Below are 21,590 nucleotides of genomic sequence, written 5' to 3'. Positions count from 1 at the left end.
ACTCTGCATTGCTATTGGATGTTGGCCCTGTGCAGCTGCCTGTCAACAAGATGGCCTTCCCCTTCACTGCTCTGCTCTGGCCGATTATTTTGGTTATTCGCAGAGCCAGCTAGCAGACTAGCATTTGGCCTGTTTCGTTTACGTCGTAGGTGAAGCGGTACCCTGTCATTCGAATCAGTTTAGCTGGCTACATTAAGCATACAGACATAGCTAGTTAGATTACAGGGGATTCATTAATGTCCGATATTCACACAGGGGCCATAATTTACAGCAGCTAGCTAGGTGACGCTGCTTGAGTAAACCGAAAGGAGGTAACGTTAGCTGCCGCTCGCTACCTCTCGCTACCTCGCCTGACATTTCTATCGGTCCTCTTCCTCGTTCTGTAGCTGGATAGCTAGTTTGTTGTGTTGAGGAAAAACAGGCCGAAGACCCGCGGCACTGGATTAATTGAGACCCCTGGAGACCTCGGGACGCAGAACAAAAGAAATAGAGAGTAATCTGCATTTCGGAGGTAAGATCAATCAAAGTGTTTGCATATTTTACTTGTACATGTTTGATCAAAATCGATAAACAGCGAGGGTTCACCACTGGACGGCATACCGCTAGCGCTAGCAAGTTGTTGGATTTGGCTGGTAAGGTTAGCTAATGAACACTATTTTGCATTTTACAGTGGGCTTATTAGTGAGCACTCAACATTGTGCGATTAATTTGAAGAAGGCGAATTAAGTAATGATAACAGTCAATGTGTTTATTGTAGCTGTAGTCTAAGTTAAACTAATAAGTGATGAGGTCTAGCTAGCTAATGTTAGCAACATTCTCATACATCCGCGTTGGCGTATAGACTAACTTACTGTATGTGCCTAGCCAATTAAATGTTAGAAGATATCTAAAATTAAAATCGAGTGGAAAGAATAAAATTTCTCGTATTTACGGTCGCTAAATTTGCTACAATGCTGTCTAATCTGCAGATGTGGGAAACGGGAACGAACTTTCAGCGAGACTGTTAACGTCAACGATAGTTTGTCAAAAAAACAAAACAATTTGTTTGCTTGCTAGCTGACGATAACTGGAACAACTAGTTAGCTACATGTTAGCTAACTTTGCTCTGTGCCACCTTGCTGTTTTAAGATAGTCATTGTTATAACGTTTACGTTACAGTGTTATCGAGCCTAAGACAATCGCCAGTGTGAATGTTATCAATAACAAGTTTTAATAAAAACATTGTTAAGCATTATTTAAGATTGAAAAATGCGACAACACCAAGTAAGCTAGCTACCTAACATGGTTGCGTCAAAATAGCCAACAAGCTAGGGAAGGAATGGCTGTCTAGAGTAGACTAGACTACAGCTGACGCTTCGGTTGAATCGAAATATTAGCGGGTGAGCTTTGCTAGCTATTATTTATGATTAATTTTCAGTGTTAACTAGGTACCTAGCGCACATATACAACTATCTAGCTAACTGACTATAACATATCAAATTCAGCATGTATTTGTAGCTAACTGTTAACCTGCTTCTCTCCGAATACTTAACGTTAAATTTACTTAACCAAGTTGGTTATCGTAATAATTTGCTTAGCGATAGGTAACTCTAAAATATGTTTTATTTGTACCACCACTTAGCAGCTTTACTAGGTATTGAACTACTCATGGTAGCGTAAAAACAGTCTTGATGCGTTTGGTTGTGTTGTTACAGCGCGAGTTTTCTGGCTTGCTGAAAGCAGTGGAACCTTATGTTATCTTCATGATATGGCCACTTTTCGTGATACGGTGTGCAGAGACATTCGAGCTCCAAATTGACAAAGCTGTTCACGAAGTGTCCATATAGGCTGGGTAAGACCCACTAGAGTGGTAGCTATGTATGTCATTTCCCAATACCGAAGGTGTAGGTCTAACTAACGTTATTTACCTCGCTACTAGTCTAGATAGGATGCATACAATATCGGGAGACACGGTTCCCTATTTTATCTGTTAATTAATGTCTGTGCATGTATAAGAAGCAAACTTCGTATCCATTTTTATTGCATGCAGCGTATCAGGTGTGTGACTGAACGCAAAGCATATCTAGATTTAGTTATGACAGTTATAAACGTCGGTCAGACACAGCGTTACTTTCTCAGATTCACTCTGCGTGAGCCCAACTTGTTGGATAGATTTTTAGCTCGATGCTACTCTGAACTGGAAGATTGAAAGGCCAAAAATCTTTCAGCTTTCTGATTTCACAGCAGCTGTTCACTGACTAAGCCCAGTTGTTGAGTGATCAGTCTGTTGAATGCAGTCTTGAGCATTTTGAAACACCATGACTGAATTTTCTGTTAAGGTCGTTTTGATTCTGCAGAACACTTGCATCCATGCATCGCTTGCCCGTATTTACCAAAGATCTGTAACCATGACAAATCGGAGCTCCTAGGTACTAAATGAAAGTTAAGCTGTGAATTATGAGTAATTGGTCCAAGAAAGGACTTTAATTTCACTTGTGTGTGTATGGGGGGTGGGGCTGAGGTTTGTGTTTGACAAGCCATTCACGGGTCAGGAGGTTAAGTGAGAAACCCAGCTGAAGGGCCAAGATTTATCAGAGTGCGAAGGTTGACCTCCAGACGTCAATGCAGCGCCACCGTCTCCGGCCCTCTGCCGAGGCTCCTTCCATCACTAATTTACCATTTATTTTTTTCCTTTGTGGGGAAGGGGCCCTCTTGATTATTTAATCACGGGTGGGTGGAGTGAGTGTGGCGGGGGGGCCATTGTTCCTGGAGCCCTGGAGTAATGGGCCTTTCCTGCTGTCCTCTGACGGCCGTATTGTCTCCGCCAGCCCGGCGATGGGGAGGATCAGCGGCACCGATAATTTATCACACACCCCCCCCCCCACGGTCTGAGAGCCTCAAAGACAGAGGGGGAGGCGGGGAGCGGGCCCCTGCACCGGAGGAGACGGGTCTGAAATCGGCCGCTCCCGAGCGATCGGTCCGAGGGGCCGGTCTGCGATGGCGCGTTCGGGGCCCCGTCAGCGAGCCGGAGGGCTGTCCCGCAGGCCCGTCGCCTGCTTCCCCAGCCCGATTAGGACGTGAGAGCTGCCATTCAGGAATGCGTCCCGGGCGTGCTTGCTCGCGAGCGGAGCGGCGATGACACATTTGGCTCTGTTGCTTTGGCTCGGTGAGGTCACTGGGATGGAGACTCTTCACAGGTGCACTACCGATGTACACCAGGCGTTGGCGCCAGTGAGGCTCGGGAATGGCCTGGTGACAGTTTTATGTTGGAGGGGATTTGCTGGATTATGCAGAAAGCTTAAACCAGTATTGATTTGCAGGAATTGTTTTAAAAAAAGTGCCTTATCACAGGAGCTTTGGTAGTTGTGAGGGAATTAATTCTCACCTTTACTTTTTGTCTTCCTGTGAGGTTGTTTTGGGTTTTTTGGCGAAGGGTTTTAACCAAACTCCTGGGGCAGTACTATTTCTCTATATGATGGTTCTCACTATTTACTTTCTCTCTCTTCCCCTTCTTTATTTCTCTTGCTTAGTCTTTCGGGAATCATTTCAGTTTCATAATTTTTCACAACCTAGCCAACGTCAGTCCCTGAAAGTGACTGAGAACAGGGTTTTTGAGGTATTCCACGTCATTCCTGGCATAGAACGTGAGAAAAGCCACGTTCATGGTCGTAACCATAGAGCTGTTGATGGTGACAACCATAGAACTTTGCCCATTGTGTAATTGTGGGATTTCAGCAGTTAGTAGGTAGAGCACAGCTGTTTGCACAGCGCAGATCATCCAGACATTCTAATGTTTGTGTCCTGATATTTCGTCTGCAATCGTGACGATAGCACTCGCTTATCTTTGTGTAGAGGCTTGGCACATTTAGCTGCTAGGCTGGTTATTACTGGGCTGTGGGGGTGGTTAGCGCAGGTTAGCGCTGCTGCTGTAGTCGTTACTGGGCTGTGGGTGTGGCTAGCGCAGGTTAGCGCTGCTGCTGTAGTCGTTACTGGGCTGTGGGTGTGGCTAGCGCAGGTTAGCGCTGCTGCTGTAGTCGTTACTGGGCTGTGGGTGTGGTTAGCGCAGGTTAGCGCTGCTGCTGTAGTCGTTACTGGGCTGTGGGTGTGGCTAGCGCAGGTTAGCGCTGCTGCTGTAGTCGTTACTGGGCTGTGGGTGTGGCTAGCGCAGGTTAGCGCTGCTGCTGTAGTCGTTACTGGGCTGTGGGTGTGGTTAGCGCAGGTTAGCGCTGCTGCTGTAGTCGTTACTGGGCTGTGGGTGTGGCTAGCGCAGGTTAGCGCTGCTGCTGTAGTCGTTACTGGGCTGTGGGTGTGGTTAGCGCAGGTTAGCGCTGCTGCTGTAGTCGTTACTGGGCTGTGGGTGTGGTTAGCGCAGGTTAGCGCTGCTGTTGTAGTCGTTACTGGGCTGTGGGTGTGGCTAGCGCAGGTTAGCGCTGCTGCTGTAGTCGTTACTGGGCTGTGGGTGAGGTTAGCGCAGGTTAGCGCTGCTGCTGTAGTCGGGTTGTATTTGATGAGGCAGCAGGCTGCAGCCTCGCGGTCGGTCAGCCCCGACGCGCTCGTCACACACGGCTCCTCTTTGGCGGTGAGGCGCCAGGGCCGCAGCGCAGTCCGGCGGCATCGATCGTCTGCGCCGCCGTCTCACAAAGCCCCGTCCGCCCCAGGACGCGCGCCCGGATCGACCCGCCCTCCTGCTCGCTTCCCGGTGTGTTCTTCGCCCCCCAGGCCAGGGCCGCTGGACCCAAACGCGGGGCGCTCTGAACCGGGCGAGCCACAGCCACACCTGTGCGGGGCTGCCGCTCTAACGTCCCCTGATATTTTCATGCAACGGGAGATGGAGTGAGTGAGAGAGAGAGAGAGAGATGGAGTGAGTGAGAGAGAGAGAGAGAGAGAGGTGGAGTGAGTGAGAGAGAGAGAGAGAGAGGTGGAGTGAGGGGGAGAGAGACAGAGAGGTGGAGTGAGTGAGAGAGAGAGAGGTGGAGTGAGGGGGAGAGAGACAGAGAGGTGGAGTGAGAGAAAGAGAGAGAGAGAGAGAGAGGTGGAGTGAGGGGGAGAGAGAGAGAGAGAGAGAGGCGGAGTGAGGGAGAGAGAGAGAGAGAGAGAGAGGCGGAGTGAGGGAGAGAGAGAGAGAGAGAGAGAGGCGGAGTGAGGGAGAGAGAGAGAGAGGTGGTGTGAGGGAGAGAGGAGTGATTAACGGATGGAAGCCGAGGGAGGGTGTGTGTTTCATGTGCAGAGCGGGTGGGAGGCGCATGGCGGGGGGGCGCATGGCGGGCGGTGGCTATAAACTCCTTTAGCAGCACATCAGCGAGGCCCGCAGGGACCCGGCCGGGCTCTGTGGGGAAACGGCTCACAGGAGCCACACTGGCATTCCCCCCTGGGGGGTGAGCAGACAGGCATGCATGCAAGCGCGCACACGCCCGCTTTTGGGACAACGTGCTGTGCTGGCATTCGCACCCCCGTCCACTCAGCGGGCTGTCCAAACCGTATGGACCGCCCGCCCCCTGCCCCGCGCGTGAATGGGCTCCCTTGGCACTGGAACATTGTGTTCTCCTCCGATTTGGAGCCATCTACACCCAGGGCGGTGATCGATGAGCGAGCGTACTACTCTTGGCTTGGAGAGAGAGCCGTTTCTGTCTGCGGAGAAGCCGACAGACCGGCCTGTCTGTAAGTCCAAACAGCTGGCCACTCGGGCCCGAACATCGCGTCCCTCCTCCTCGTCCCCTGGGTTTTGGCAGGATAAAGGGGTTGGCACGCTGCCGGGGTAGCCCGCTTTAGCCTCCCCGAGATCGTGACGGTCACTTATCGATCCCCTCCGCCCCCGCACCCCCCGTCATCTTAAAACCGCGCGTGCAGACGCTCGCTCCGCTGTTCTGCGCTGGCTCCAGTTCGGCCCTCTCCCCTTCCTGAAGTGCACAGGATCCATTAGGCGCGCGATTTCTCCACCATCGACTGCTTGGGGGGGGCTGAAATGGAGCGGTTTAATTAATTGGAGACCTGCAGCAGGAGAATGGCTCTTACGGTAACCTCGAGTGATTGGTAATTGGGTTTGGGCTTTGAGGCGCTCGTCTTGTCCGCGCTCGTCTGGGTTTAGCGGGCCGGTCCGAGCGGAAGGCGCGAACGGGCCGCTCCCGGGGGGTACTCTCCCAAAATTAGAGCGGCGCACCCCTGAAACCCGACCCGAACGGAGAAGAGCGCGCCTGGCGCTCGCGGGACGCTTACGGGGCACGCTGGCGGCGGCCTTTGCCCCCCTCGGCTCCGTCACAGGCGCATCTCCTCGGCTGGCCCAGGCGGCCTGCGTGTACTTTGCCTCCCCGAGGGCTTTGTCTCCCGATCTGGTCTGGCGTTGGGAGTGTCGGCGGGGCCGAAACCTTCAGACGGAGGATCTCCCCGTGTTTGCTCTCGCTGCCCTCTGAGATAAGCCCGTCAGCGTCTTTATTCAGAACGCGTCCGCTCGGTTTTCCACAGAGATAGCGATCTTAGACGCAACAGTGCGCAGAGATACACAGCACACAGCGCGTGCTAATCATTAACCTGGGGGAGGTGGGTGTGAGTGAGTCTGCAGGGCTGATGGTTGGCTTCTCTCTCTCTGTTCCAGATCACATGCGCCCCGCCCTGTGGTGGCGCCCCCTGGCCTGTGCAGCGAGTATGAGCGGCGAGGGGCGCAGCGGCTGCCCCGCCTAAAAGAGGACAGGCTCCCGGCCGCTCCCCGCGATGGACCGGGACACCTTCTCCCACATCCGGCTGTGGTGCCCCCGCCCCTTCGGCACCTACTCCCAGAACAAGCCTCGCGGCGGGGCGGGGGGCGCGGGGGGGACGGGCGCCCCCCTCTGCAAGGCTGACGCGCCGTCCGACGCCAAGGAGGAGCAGGAGGAGGACGCCGGGTCCGAGAACACGCCCCCCGACCCCGCCCTGCCCGCCAACCCGCCGGCCCCCGCCGCCGCCACCCCCGCGCCCCCCTCCTCCCCCGGCGCCAAGGTGGAGGACGGGCGGGTGCTGCTGGACACCTGGTACGTCATCAAGCCGGGCAACACCAAGGAGAAGATCGCCTTCTTCGTGGCGCACCAGTGCAGCGGGACGGGGCTGCCCCGCCCCAGCGCCATGAAGGTGAAGGGCAACTGGGCGCCGGACTGCACCAAGGCCAAGCGCCGCCGCCGCTGCTCCTCCTACGAGCCGCCCGGCCGCGCCCGCGACCCCGCCCCCCCCGAGGACGCCGGCGAGACCGACCTCCTGTCCGTGGCCGAGATGGTGGCCCTGGTGGAGCAGCGCACGGCCATGGCCCTGCAGGGCATCGTGGGCCAGGCCCCGCCCCCCGCCGGCCAGCCCCCCCAGACCGAGCTGCGCGGCCCCGGCTCGGACCCCGCCCCCGCGGTGTTCCTGTCGGAGCCGCCGGCGCCCCCCCGGCCCCCCTCCCCCGGCGCCCCGGAGCAGCAGGAGCAGCAGGAGCTGCGGCGGGTGGCGGAGACGGTGGCGCGCTTCGAGCAGCAGCAGCAGCAGCAGCTGGAGGCGGGGCTGCTGAGGGCGGGGGACGGGCCGCCGGGCCGGGAGGGCGAGCGCCCGGGGGACGGCCACGCCCGGGGCGAGGTGAGGATCGCCTTCCGCGTGTCCAGCCTGGACCCCCGGGCCCAGTCGGAGCCGGCCGGCCGGCCCAGCTGCATGTTCATGAGCTGCGGGGGCGGGGGGGGCCAGGCGGGGGCGCGGGCCAAAGAGAAGATCACCTGCGACCTGTACCAGCTGGTCAGCCCCTCGTCCCGGGACCCCGGCCTCCTGCTGGCGTCCTCGCCCAAATCCGACCCCCGAGGGGAGGGCGCGCCCGAGCGGCCCGCGGGAGGCTCCGCCCCCGGCTCGGACCCCGCCCAGGAGCTGGGCGCGGCCGATAAGAAGGCGGCGGGGCGGGAGCGGGTGACGGGCTTCCACGTGGAGGTGGTGGTGACCGGCGCGGTGGACCAGTGCGTGTTCTACGGGAAGGACAGCACGGAGAACGTGCAGGAGGAGACGGTGTGCTTCGCCATGTCCGACGCCGGCGAGGACCCGCCCCCCGGCCAGCTCTTCTTCCTGCAGGCCCCGCGGCCCGAGGAGGACTCGCTGGACTGCGCCAACAACAACGGCCCCGCGGGGGGCGCCACCGAGCGGCCCGCCTCCCCGACGGGCGGCACCGGCGGGGGCGGCGGCGGGGCCGGGGACGAGCGCGCCGACCCCTCCCTCTGCCGCCTGTACCGGCACGTCTCGCACGACTTCCTGGAGATCCGCTTCCAGATCCAGCGGCTGCTGGAGCCGCGGCAGTACATGCTGCTGCTGCCCGACCACATCATGGTCAACATCTTCAGCTACCTGCCCACGCGGTCGCTCGCCGCCCTCAAGTGCACCTGCCACGACTTCAAGGCCCTGATCGAGACGTACGGCGTGCGCGCCACCGACTCGCAGTGGAACCAGGACCCGCTGTACCGCGACGACCCCTGCAAGCAGTGCAAGCGGCAGTACGCGCGCGGCGACGTCTCCCTGTGCCGCTGGCACCCCAAACCTTACCACCACGACCTGCCTTACGGACGCTCCTACTGGATGTGCTGCCGCCGCACCGACAAGGACACGCCCGGCTGCCGGGTCGGCCTGCACGACAACAACTGGGTGCAGCCCTGCGAGCTGGTGCAGACGCGCGCCAGGAGGGAGGACGGGAGGTGAGGGGGCTGGTAACCGCTCCCCCCCCCCTCCCCCCTCCCAAGGACTACCCGCCCCCCATGTCAGGATAGGGGTCACTTCCCTTTCCACAAACTGATGTCTGATGTCATATTTATCTCACTTCACTTCTGTTCACACTGCAATCTTCTGATCCAGATTCTCAATTCGGATTCCGCCGTTTTGAAGTTTTGCAGTTCCTGGAATTGGAACCCGGCGAGTCCGTCCTGGTAGCCAGTCCTCGTCAGCCAAATTTACCGGATCATGAGACACCTTATACCACGGCCCGCCCGCCCAAAGCTGTCTCTGAAAGGTTGGGGGGGGTGTGGAGGGGTGAGGAGGGGGTTGTAGTCGGCAAAAATGCTTGAAATGAGACGCCGACAGCAGGAGAAAAAAACAACTGGATGTCACTTTGTAAAGACTGTGTGTTTGATTGCTTGATGGTTGTTTTCGTGTGTGTGTGTGTGTGTGTGTGTTCATTTCTGTTTTCTGCTGTTTTTTTTTTCTTTTCTGGAAATTATCCACCAAATGATTTTAATCATCTTTTAGTGATTTATTATTATTATTTTTTGGCCAGACTTTTTCAGATCCTCCTTTCCCACCACCACCACCACTACTGCCCGCCCCCCCCCCCCCCACCCGTGTCCATGTCCTGTTGGCCGGCAGATGCCACTTGTTGCCAAAGCCGCCCCTCACTCCATGTGCGGAGGTGGGGGGGGACGGGGGCGGGGCCGCCGAACTCAACACCAGCTTCCAGCCTTAACCCTTTTCTGGCCCATTGCCCCCCCCGCCCCCCACCCCCCATCCTTGAAACTGCAAATTCTGTCTGCGTAAAAACAACAGAGAAAAGAGGAAAGGAACAGAAATGGCGCCCAGTGCTAACCGCTGACTTGGATGTGGGAGACTCCAGTAGCATCCAGAGCTGTACATTGCTAATGGGAATTTCTGCTTCTCGAATAAACCGATGTGATTAAAACTGGTATGCTCTCTGTGGTGTGCGTCTCTGTGTATCCCAACGTGTTGCTTTATTCTGGGACGGCTTGCTTGCGCGCGGGCGCAGCTGAAATTCGGGCTGGCGTAAGTACGTTGAAGTGGCCGGCTGTAAATCGCGTGTCCTTTTCGTGGCCCCCGTTCTGAAGGGTGTCCCCGCGTCTCGCCAGCGAAGCCGGTCAGATGAGCGTCGGTGATGGAAGTGGCCGTTTGAGCCAGAGGCTGAGATTAAAATGGGCTTTTTGGAAGAATCCCAAACGGTTTTTCATTATTATGATAATGCCTTCCGTTTCTGTCGTCCGTGCGCGGAGCGCCGTGTGATTTACAGTGGGGTGGGGGGGGGGGGGGGGTCCTAATCTCAGCCACTGCCGGTGTGTCGCTCCATCAGATGGCAGTCCGCCATTTTGTGTCAAATGCTTGTTCTGTGGTGGAGAGGCAGCGACACTTACAAAGCCAATTTCAATGCTGCGCACTGTAAACACAGACTCGCTCCTGTCCAGAATTAGCAGATTAGCACCACCATGCCAGCAGTTCCTCCCCTGTTATACTGAAATGGGCCCACTCACATGGGCACTTTCTCTCAGTACTCCCCTTAGATTGAAAAGCGGTGAGATTGGAGTGTTCCCTCCCCCCTACGGTTTTCCACATTACAGTCATTTATCAGATGCTCTTATCCATAGTGACCTGCGCTGCAGGAGAACACAAGTAAACAGGTTAATATGAGCAGCAGTGCCAGACCAGTGAGTGTAGCCCATATGCATCATCACTAAATCACATGAGGTTAGGTAGACTCCTGCCGATGCCCTTGACCAAGGCACTGGCCTCAGAACCGCATTGTGGCTGCCCACTGCTTCCAAGTAGCTAGTGTGGGTTAAATGCAGATGACAGATACCCCACGGGGTTCAGTAAAGTATCTTTTCTTATTTAAATGCGAGTTAACTTCGCTGACTTTGAACCATGATACGCATCATAAATGCGTGCAGGCAACACCCAAGCAAAACCGTAAATGTCATAAAACGGATTTCGTTGCATGAGATGGGAGTGCTGGGGGTGGGAGAGGAGCCAAATTCATTCTGGAGAGAACGAGGTGGGTTTTCAGCCTGGCTGAATGGCCGCGTATTCCACTGCGCTGTCTGAAAAACAAAAGGCTCGCTCTCGTGGCCAAAGTGCAAAAACTGAGATGCATTAGCTGCATGCTCCACTAGCCAGCCCTGTTATTGGACAGTCTTACAAAATTTACAATGATTAACTTGTCCTGTTCAGGCCATAAAACTAATTGGGGAATATGAGCAGCATCGTTAATGGGAAAGAAGCAATAATGCACAAAATGTATGAATTCTGAGCATGTATTCACTGAAGATGACAGACTACTAGTCCTCGGGTGTTAATTTTGCTGCCATAATTGTTCTGGCCCCAAAGCCCCACCAATTTATCTGCAGACGAGACACCAAGCTCAGTGCACAACGGTCTACAGCTCAGAAGGTAAGTAAACTGTGTTATCTGATGATGAAGAGTCTGGATTCTGCTGTCTTTTCTACAGCTGTGTTGGTCCAATAGGACAAAGAATGCTGTTGTGGATGAGAAATTGAGGTAATGCGTTTTAGATTTAAAAAACTGTCATTTCAAAGCCTTGCCACTAGAGGTCAGGTACTGCACACAAACAACCTATAGGCATAGCTCACTCACTGAGATTTACTGTTATTTTAGTAATATACAATTATGTGTATTGTAAAGCAAACCAGCTAAAAATAATTGAATAGTCCACCTACATCTATATGGAAGGAAATGCATCTGTCCACACAAAAGACAGATGGAGAACGAGAATGGTTTGTTATTGTGGTCACATTTATTAAGTCATAAAAACAACTGAAATATACACCAACAGAGATTTGTGTTTTAGTCAACGTGTGTTTGTGGGTATCTGTAGCCCTATATATTATTTAATGCATCTATCATTATGCATAGAATTTTTGGTTGTGTTCAGGGTTTGGTTCAGGATTGGTATTCAGCAGGCGTCTCCTAGGCGTAGTACCCCCACATGAAGACTGCAACAGTCATCATAATGATGCCGTTGGCATTGACAACGTGTTTCCAGACAGGGTCCTCGCTGATATCGGGCATCTGGTTGGCCGCCTCCTCGACCTCCTGCTCCGTAAGTTCGGGAGCCTGAGTGGAAGTCAGGCCGCAGAACCAGCCAATCAGGCGGCCGATGCAGGACTGGGTCCGGCCCCCCTCTGTGCGAGTGGCAGAGAGACTGAGTTAGAGAGGAAATGTGGGCTGACAGACAAACATGCAGATTTTTGCTTTTAAAAGCAAAAGTGAGGTCTGTCCCCTACCCTCTCCCTCTTCCATATCGATCCTGTTCTTCTCCTCTTCCTCTCTGCGTGCACTCCTCCCTCGTTCTTCCTCCTCCCGGTCGAGGTCCTCCCTCGGTTCCTTAGAGTGACGCAGACTGAAGACCAGGCGATGCAGCTGGAAGAACAGGACTGTGGGTCAGGGACAAACCCCCAGCACGGCAGGGCGGAGCCTCACTGCTCTTGTGTTTGACTGCACTCCAGCACTCCACATTCATCACACAGCAGGGTTACAAATGACAAATGTAATGTAAAATACTATACTGAGATCAAGTATACAAAAAGAAAATTTTAACTAAATTACATGAGGGGGAAAACAATGAAAGCATAAAGACATTTGGAGTTTAGGACATCACCATGATACAGGTGATGTCTTTAACTCTTTTAAATTATTAATAACTGTATTTAGGAAGGACTCTGATCCTGTTTAATACAAAACCTGTCATTATCTTTGTTATTTCTAAATCAACTGTATACACATGTGCCTTATATGTTGAAGGGTTAACACGATGTTATCTATATTAGTATTTTAATTATATTTCTTTTTTTTCCGATAATATAAAATGTTGTCTTCTGTCTTGATCAGCTTTGCTTGTATCTTTTATAAAGAAAGGGGATGACTGATTCACAGCCCAGAGAGTTCCTACTCCTACGAGTCTTCAGCAAGAAACATTACAAAAGGGAGGACGAGAGCGAGTTTTACTGTCTTATGTAATGAGGTGGTCGACCTTGATACTGGCATGCACACGTTTGCACAGTCCCTCTTAGAGGGCTTAAAGCATCGCTGTGAATAATGCTTTCTTGGTTCAGTGTTGACGTTGTTGGCAGGCATACTCTTTCTGCAGAAATAAAGACCCTTATAACTGCATCAAGTGTGAAGTGCTTTCCTGACTGGATAGCCTCTTTATTACAAGACAATGTCCTCTCTTAATAAAGCAATTTAACATGGTGCTACGATGATCTTGGAAGACTGTGTACAGCCATGTCCGTTTCCTTAGCTTCAAGCTTCAAGCTCCCATAGCGCATTGCAAAGTCATTGTGTAAGTTGCCTATGATGCCTATGTTTTACAATAATAGATCAGATGCATAAATAATGATCAGAATCACTAATCAGAAATTGGGTGGTTTTTTCCTTTAAGGGTAGATGAGATTTCACTCAATGTACAATTTTCTTTTTTTTTTACCTTTGTTTCATTTCACCTATATTTAGGCAGGTGGATCAACTGTGAACTCAGTTCTCATTTGTGGTGACAAAACACTGGCACGAGTGGTTGATTATCATGAGCCAATGATTTGCTGCCACTGCACTAAAATATAGAGAAGTCAGCTGCTGCGATTTCAAGCGTGTTTCTTTCTGTCGATGTTCCAGATACTCACGTGTTTGTCTGGTATGGCCGGGGTGCAGTAGCTCACGATGACCACCAGGACGGTGGTGCAGAAGAACAGCAGCACGGCGAAATAGAGGTAATGCACCCCGCACACCACGGAGGGGCAGTCTGAGGGGAAGAGGCAACTGCCCGACCCGAACGCAAACTCCGGCACCATTCGACATAACCCCATGGCCAGACCCCCCATCAGACCCCAGAATGCCCCCTGGGAGAGAGGGGGTGGGATGGAGGGAACAGAAGAAAAGAAAGAGACTGAAAAGGAAAGCAGTAACTATGAACTGTTCAGTCACCAAAAATGCCTTCTCCTCCAGTTCATTCTGCTCATAACCCTCCACTGTCTCTACCCATCCGTCTCTACTTCCTCTCAAACCTATCACGTTCTGTCTGTCCTTTCCCCTTTCGCACACCCCCGTTCTCTCCGCCTCCCTCACCTGCTCGTTGACCCTCTTCACGAACACGGCCAGGAAGAAGACGGCCGTGATGGGCGGGGCCAGGTAGCTGGTGACAGACTGGATGTAGTCAAACAGCTGACCGCTCTGGGCAGCCTGAACCACAGGAATCCAGCAGATACTGATGGACACGATGCACAGAACCCACACTCTGAGAGAGAGAGGAGAGAGGGAGAGGGGGAGAGAGAGGGAGAGAAGGAGGGGGAGAGGTTGAGAGAGATGGAGGGATTATTAAGACATAATATAATAATATAAATTACTCATAATGAAGAACAGAGAGACTTATGGTAACCCACATATAGAGTATTGTCCTGAAAACACACACATACACACACACACACAGATACGGTCAGGGTTTTCAGACCTGCCCACGATCATGAGTTCGCGGTCCCGGGCCTGTCGTCTCAGACGGGTCCAGATGTCCATGGTGAACAGCGTGCTGCTGCTGTTGAATATGGAGGCTAAGGAGCTCATCAGGGCTGCCAGCATCACCGCTAGCATGAGGCCCCTTAGGCCTGCAGACAGAGGATGACCAATGAGAGAACAGACATTTGCACAGAAGCAGGCAGGGAAGTCTTAACATGGCTCCCAGCCTAGTTTCCTTATGGGTACAGCCTATATCTCATTTTACCTGTGTTTTCCATGTCCGCACGTTAACACTGCAGCCAAACCACATTCTTTCCGCCAATTCAAATTCTTTCCTCCAAATGTTTTCTGTGTTACAAGCCACATAGCAGATGCTATGCTACAGAAAATCTAACAGCAACCCGGACAGTCCAGTGGGAACTGCAAACCTGCAATTACCTGGTGAGTAGCAAGGGGGCTAGTATTCTGGATAACCCCAATGCCCTGCCCTCTTGCGGAATCCCGGTCATATTTAACTAAGGACATACTGTAGTCCAGAGCCCAGACTGGCTCTTTAATCTGATTTGCAGATGGATGGAGAGATAAGGAATCCCAGTCATTTCTATGACTGTCAAGAATGGAAGTAAAAGCCACTGACGTGAACTCAGCCTCGAAACAGAGACTCACCTCTAGGCATGATGGACACCACCAGTTTGGGGTAGGCGATGTTGGAGCAGCCCACCTCTGTCCCACACACCTCCTTACACACCTCTGGAACCACGCAGCCCACCTCCTCTGCAAGGAGGATGAAAAAGAAGGAAGAGGGGATGGGGGGTAGGCAGAAGACAGGTAAGGGTTTAGAAGAGGGCTGTTTCCCAAGATAACTCAGTGAGTCACGGACATAACTGCAGAACCCCTCAGACACTGACAGCAGTGTTGTTAATCAGTTCAATTCAATTTTCTTTGTATAGCGCTTTTTAGTGTCACAAAGATGCTTTAAAAAACAGGCAAGATCAAAACTGAACCCCCCCCCCCCAAAAAAAAAAAAAAATCCAGCAACAAAAATACTCCCCAGTGGGATGGAAAACACTCAAACATCAGGCGGAACGCAGATAATTAGAGGGAGCCTATAGCCCCAGAGTCATTAGGTTAAACCCCAAACACTCTGGCATGGATGGATAATACCAAATGAAATATGTGAATTTCTGCAGGTTCTGAGGTCTTGGTGCTTTTGATCAATGCTGTACAAGGGTGACGACTGAGGGCCCAGGGGGTACGGGGGCAACTCACCAGGGTACAGAACCCGACTGATCATGCCAGGGAAGACCATGAGGAACATGGGCAGCAGCTTGAGGTACCCACACATGATACACCCGGCTTTCACATGCGTGAGACTGCGGGCTGCCAGGCAACGCTGCACAATGACCTGCCGAGGAGAGGGGCGGGGTTAACACTACCGCCATTTTGTTTAACAGAATGGGAGTGGGAAACAATAACACAGAATACTTTCTGGGTTGCTGGTGGAATTGTGCATTCCGTAAATATCTCAATTTAGCTAAAGATGGCCAACACAATAAGCACAACACAACCCAGAACAGCAAAACAGAACATTGTCAGTTGTGCAATGATAGTGGTCCATTCATTTACCTCAATGAAATGTTGGATTTAACTCGTATTTTCAGTGCAAGATCAAGCAGGTGAACAGAAATGACATTGATAAATAGCCTTTTTTTGCTCATCATTGCTAAGAGTGGCAGCGTTTGGAGAGGGCACTGTGTATGTTTTGGGGAAGAGAGAGAGGTTCCAGAAGCACCAGCAGAGACTGCGGCCTGGCAGGTCCACAGGTCGAGAGCCCTGTCCTAGAGAACCCGACCCGTCCAGAGCGTCAGGGCGTCTGACCTGGTCGGTGCACCAGTACCAGCTCCCCACGATGGCGATGCCGAACAGCACCCCGGGCCAGGGCAGGTCTCCGGTCGCCGCGTCTCTCAGCAGCTGGAAGGCGTCGGGCCGCGGGGTGTAGCAGCGCTCAGAGATGTTGTAGCGCTGGGGGTCCAGGGACATCCGGGCGGTGGGCAGGGCCAAGGGGTACTTCTCCAGCAGGGCGCTGTACCCCCCCACCTCCACAAAGGCTGGGAGAATGAGGGGGTGGGGGGGTGGGGGTACATCAAAATAAGCATACAATGTATTTCTGTGCATTTCAATCAAAGTTTTTCTGCTTTTCTAAAAAAAAACAAAAATCTTGCAGGAGACTTTGAGTTGTATGGAGCTACAACAAGAATCTCAAAACACTCCAACTCTCACTGAGAATTTAAAAGGCACCATGTTTTTAACAAAAACGTACACTTGTGTGAAAAAAGACATTTCTTTCATAAGTGTGAGAAATCTGTAGGCATTTAGATTTTTCAGATACTTATTTGAGCAAGGTCTAATGGATAGAATATTCAAGCTGCACCTACTGAAGCAGTCGATTTGAGTTTCAGTCTTGCGACTTCAATCAAAATTTAAATCAACAGAAGAGTGCGCACCGAAGGTCTGTGAGCTTCTGCTGAAGTGTATTTCAGCAGGAAAGATAAACATTTTTACAATTTGCTCGGAAATGTCAAACCAAAGCAGCGTTGCTGTACAATATTTTTCAAATGTGGTTGATGACATTTAAAATTTCTCCATGGAAGTTCTGCTGTAGATTCTGTAAACCATGTCACTATCAGGTGAATAGAGTACTAGGATAGGTGAATTTTACTTGCTCACAGAAAGCAGTGAGGACGAAGGCTCCAGCGATGATGACGAAGGTCTGGACGGTATCGGTGTACATGAGAGCAGCCAGACCACCTGGACAGCATGTGTCTCATTAAACTCTGGCATCAGTGCATAAGACTCAATTTGCATACATAGTTGGGACCACTTTTGAGAGCAGGATAAAAGGTACATGTGAGACATGTGAGCTATCAAAGTGTTGAGTCACAGTTACCTATTAGAGTACAAGTCAGTCACCAGTTAATGTATGAAGTCACAGTTACTTATAAGAGTGTTGGAGTGTGAAGACGTCATAGTTACCAGCTACTGTAAGAAGTCACAGTTACACTCGGTAGAGTGTTATGAAGTCAGAGCTGCCTGTCAGAGTGTAAGGCTGTCAGAGTTATTCGTGAGAGTGTGTCGAGTCAGTGCTGTTAGCTGTTGCACAGTTGTTAGTGTGATGTTACCTGTGACAGTGTACAAGGCTGTGATTGACAGCAGAGCGATCACAGCCACATAGATATTCCAGCCCAGGGCCTGCTGGATGAACACAGCACCTGAGAACATGTCCACCTGTGAGAAGAGAGACAGAGAAAGAGTCAGAGACAGAGACAGAGAGAGAGACAGAGATGGAGACGGAGCCAGACACAGGGACAGAGAGAGACAGAGACAGAGACAGAAGCAGAGGCAGAGGCAGACGCAGAGACAGGGACAGGGACAGAGCCAGAGTCAGAGAGAGACAGAGACAGAAACAGAGACAGGAGTGATGAGTTTATTCCGCAGTGATGAGTTTATCTGAGTAACACCACACAGTGGTCAGACTGTCACTGCCCATTGTATGGAAGGTACAGGGGGCTGCCAATATACAATTAAATTCAAGGGATTCTATAACCATTGTATTAATGAAATAGCCATGTTCAATCAATTGAATTGTTGAACATCAACTTCGACAGACAGAATCAGACTCACTGAGATTTTGGTGAAGATGTAAAGGAAGAGAGAGATAACAGAGAGGTACAGGCTTATCCTTCCACCTCCAAACCTCTTCTTCAGGTACTGGGGCATGGTGATCACCTGGAGGTTAGTAAGGGAGGGCAATTGGGTGTCATTTGTCATTTGTTTTCATGTAGTTGCTTTCTACTTGAAGTGAAGAAAAACATGCTAGCATTGTAAATCACACAGGGTTTCACAGAGAAGACAGAGAATGCATTTTATACTCAATACCTATATTGGAATAGAACATTTTTGTCTTCAGCTGAGTTTTAAGTCCTTGTTTAAGTCTTATATTTGTATTTTATTCAGTGACCGAGAGAAAAAAGCCAGTTTTTCACTTTCACATTGTGTTTCACTTTATCCTATTTTGTAAAATGGAGATATTCTTGAAGAACTTAGACATCTTTATGTTTAAGCATCGACTGTGTATACATTTCTAGAGGTAATACCACAGAATTGTAGGCATACTGAGGACAACATAATGTTATCCTTTGGGTGTTAGACAACATTAGGTTTGTAAAAGATAGTAGGTAATACACTGCTAATCAGAAGGACCTCATGTAGAAGAAAGCAGAACATTCCTATTGTTCTCTGGAGGTTACAACTCCTTAAAACGTCCATTATAAAATAAAATGTTTTCTTATTTAAAGTAGATGAAATTAGATGAGACTTTAAACTTTAAATTTAGATCAGACTTAGATTAGACTTTAAATAAGTTTAAGTTTTATTGCAGGACCAGGATATGTAAATTTACAGATTGACAGATTGGCAACAGAAGGGACCCAAATAAATAGATAAAATGCTTCTCAGTTCAGTTTCATATATGCCTTAAGTCTTAAACTGGTGCAATGCTAAAAAAGACAACATAAAAGTGATTTTGTTACGAGGCTAATAAACACAACTTTTCTTCGAACACAGCTCAGAATTCATGTTACAGCCAATGCAATAATTAACCTTTTGAAAAGTAGGTATTTTGTAATGTTTTTTCAAAACTATAAGTGCTCTAGAACGCCATTGCTTTTAATTGCTAGTAGTGACCGTTACATCTGTATTAGACTGTTCATTTAAGGATATTCTCATCACATATTTGTAATCTTACACCTTAAAGGGTTAATGTGATTATTTGTGGGACTTACCCCGGCTGTGAGATAGACAGGTACAAACAGCCAGCCCAGCAAGAGCACAATAAACAATGCCTGGAAAAAGAGAAAGGAGTCAGAGGGGAGAGAAGACAGACAGAAAGGTTTAATAATGATCACGCGCCACTGAATTTATATTTCAGAAAGCGTACTGTGGCTATGTTCTGCAGATGTACGCTGACATCAGAGAGTTTGCTCAAGGGTCAGATAACAAAAAGGTAAAGGGCTGCCTGTACACACATTCCACTCAAAGCCACCCACGGCGATCCCGCTGGCCGCTCCTGTCCCAGCCAGACCAACAAAATGGCCGCTGCCGATGTTGCTGGCAAACAGGGAGGCACCCACCTGAGAGGGGGAAAGAGTGAGTGTGAGAAAGAGAGGAGGAAAGAGGCTGAGGGGGAGAAAAGGCTATCCTCCAGAGACCCCGCAGAAAGTATTTACATTGTTTTACATAATACAAGTGTCTTGGATGACAAAAACATGTGGTGAAAATATTTCTCAAATATTATTTTTTATTTAATGTCCCTTGAAGTGCATATTTCAGCAAGGTAGAATATCTTGAGATTAAAAGATCAGAGACTCACGTCCCCTACAGGGAACAAAAACGAATTGCTGGGTCACAGGAGGATACAGTAGTTGTGTGTTTTTGGGTGAAAGCAGGAAGAGAGGGAGTGAAAAATGAAAAAGGGGAAAGGTGTGAAATGAAACAGTTGAAGAGAATGAAAGTGGAGTGACAGGCAAAGTAATAATGGTTTATATAAGAGAGAAAATGGCAGTGAAATTATCAGAATTTTCACCACAGCTGAGAAACTGACAAGCACTTAAGCAAATGGGAGAGATTAGAGAGAATAAGAGGATAAAAATAGATGTCACAAAAGAATAAAAGGGTGTCATTAAATTCATGAAGCGTTTCTCACCGGCCACCAAACCATGGTCCGACCCGCTAGGAAGTAACCCCCCACTGTGCTGCGATTGGTCCGGAACATGGACTGCAAAATGGGGCAGAGAGGTACCTTAGCGGCTCTACAAATCCATACCGGTGTGTGGCCATCTTTGGTCTTGTTGCATGAGCTTGAGACTCAGTTCTTGGCGTACGTTTATTCTTTTAATGCAGCTAACTGTAACTGCTAGCTTTTGCTCAATGCTTGCCCCAAAGCCAGGACACAGACTCACACAAACTGACAAAGTCGTCAAATAGACAGCCGACAAACAGGCAAAATGATCAAAATGACTTTCTGCAAGGCATCCATCAAACTCAATTTCCAGAACATTCATACAATGTCAGGCAAACAGACCCATATTCCCACGCAGATGACCAGCAGAAAGTAGCCCACGATGACGATGATGTCGGCAGGGTTGTTGATGGCGACCTTTGCCCCTGGGCCCTGTCCAGCGGAATTCTCCATCTCCAAAACAGCACAGTGACTTCTCCCCACCACAAAAGCGCTCACCGACAGAACCACAGGTGGATTGGACCTCTCACAGATAACCAGAAACAAAAGCAGCCAACACTTGGTGAAAAAAATTATCCTGAAAGGCCCAGAAAATACTTCAACCAGTCAGAGGGCGAGAGACCAAATGGAGTGAGTGAGTGAAGGAGAGGTAAAGTGAGAGAGAGAAAGGTGGGTGCACAGGACAGAAAGTGACTATGAAACACAAACCTTTGCCCACTAAAAAATAGGCTGATTCAGGAATTTATTAAGCAGTAATTATTAACACACAAACTTCCATCCAGTAACTCTCAACCCATCAGCAAACATGTATAAATCTCACAGGTCTTCTTCAATTATTCTTCTAGCACTAAGACAGTTGCAGTTGCAGTCACTGAACAGTAATCTAGAAATGAGTCCAGCTAACTGGACATGCTCTAGATACTACAGTCAGTAATGTACCTGTAAACTGGAATGTACTCATTTGAAGCAAGTAAGTTTTCTAAGTTGTTGAACAAAATTGTTTTGTAAGACCTTGCCTCAGTGATTGTTCTTTAATCATGAAACTTCAAGTCCGTATCTTTGGAGTTGCTCATAACTGTTCACCTACATGCAGTTCAACCCCTACCAAAGAATGGACAGAAATAGAGACAGGACCAAGAACAGTACTGACGGGAGAGTGACAGCACATTGGCAAGGGCCAACGTGTAAAGTACAACCCCATTAAGTCACCTTCCCTTCCACAGCAGAATCCTAATTAGTTCAAGTCATTGAGTCATTAACCAAACAGGGTAGATCCTCCCATTTGGGGTTTGTGGAAGCCTCACTCTCCCATTGGTCAGGATGCCTGATGACAGTGCAGATGCTCTGGTGTCTGAGGACACATGGGCGTGGCTCCAGGTTGTTTTCTTAAGTTCCCTCTAATGTGTAACAGTGGTCTGGCTAATGATCTTCTTCACTACTTCACAACACGCTGTGGAGGCAAACACCTTCTGGCTTCACCAGCACCGATGAAAGACCACTCACAGGAGTTCAGAGGCCAAGCCCAAGAGTCCCGTTCAAGTAAATCCCAGCTGCCTCGCTCTATTGGAATTTAACAACTGGGGAAGTTAAACTTCGGTGAGAG

At 50.3% G+C, this 21,590-nt stretch overlaps 2 protein-coding genes across 2 annotated transcripts; one reads left to right on the top strand and one right to left on the bottom strand.

Annotated features, from left to right (window-relative positions):
* The first annotated feature begins 334 nt into the window (after positions 1-334).
* On the top strand, positions 335-9,623 carry fbxo46 (F-box protein 46). The gene is made up of 2 exons (XM_035386512.1): positions 335-511; positions 6,569-9,623. The coding sequence occupies exon 2, from the start codon at positions 6,685-6,687 to the stop codon at positions 8,647-8,649; it is 1,965 nt and encodes a 654-aa protein (XP_035242403.1). The 5' UTR covers positions 335-511; positions 6,569-6,684; the 3' UTR covers positions 8,650-9,623.
* A 1,834-nt stretch (positions 9,624-11,457) lies between these two features.
* On the bottom strand, positions 11,458-20,655 carry slc5a2 (solute carrier family 5 member 2). The gene is made up of 15 exons (XM_035384277.1): positions 20,330-20,655; positions 19,952-20,023; positions 19,275-19,379; positions 19,032-19,091; positions 17,872-17,976; positions 17,370-17,475; positions 16,918-16,998; positions 16,069-16,298; positions 15,460-15,595; positions 14,857-14,964; positions 14,189-14,339; positions 13,807-13,975; positions 13,365-13,580; positions 11,970-12,105; positions 11,458-11,867 (listed from the first exon to the last, which is right to left on the bottom strand). Exons 1-15 carry the CDS (start codon positions 20,438-20,440, stop codon positions 11,653-11,655), a joined length of 2,001 nt encoding a protein of 666 aa, XP_035240168.1. The 5' UTR covers positions 20,441-20,655; the 3' UTR covers positions 11,458-11,652.
* Positions 20,656-21,590: the final 935 nt, after the last annotated feature.

This window comes from Anguilla anguilla, chromosome 12 (assembly GCF_013347855.1).
Source record: "Anguilla anguilla isolate fAngAng1 chromosome 12, fAngAng1.pri, whole genome shotgun sequence".
NCBI classification, from domain to species: domain Eukaryota; kingdom Metazoa; phylum Chordata; class Actinopteri; order Anguilliformes; family Anguillidae; genus Anguilla; species Anguilla anguilla.
The sequence above is the reverse complement of the archived record's forward strand: the minus strand, read 5'-3'. Positions and strand labels throughout refer to the sequence as shown.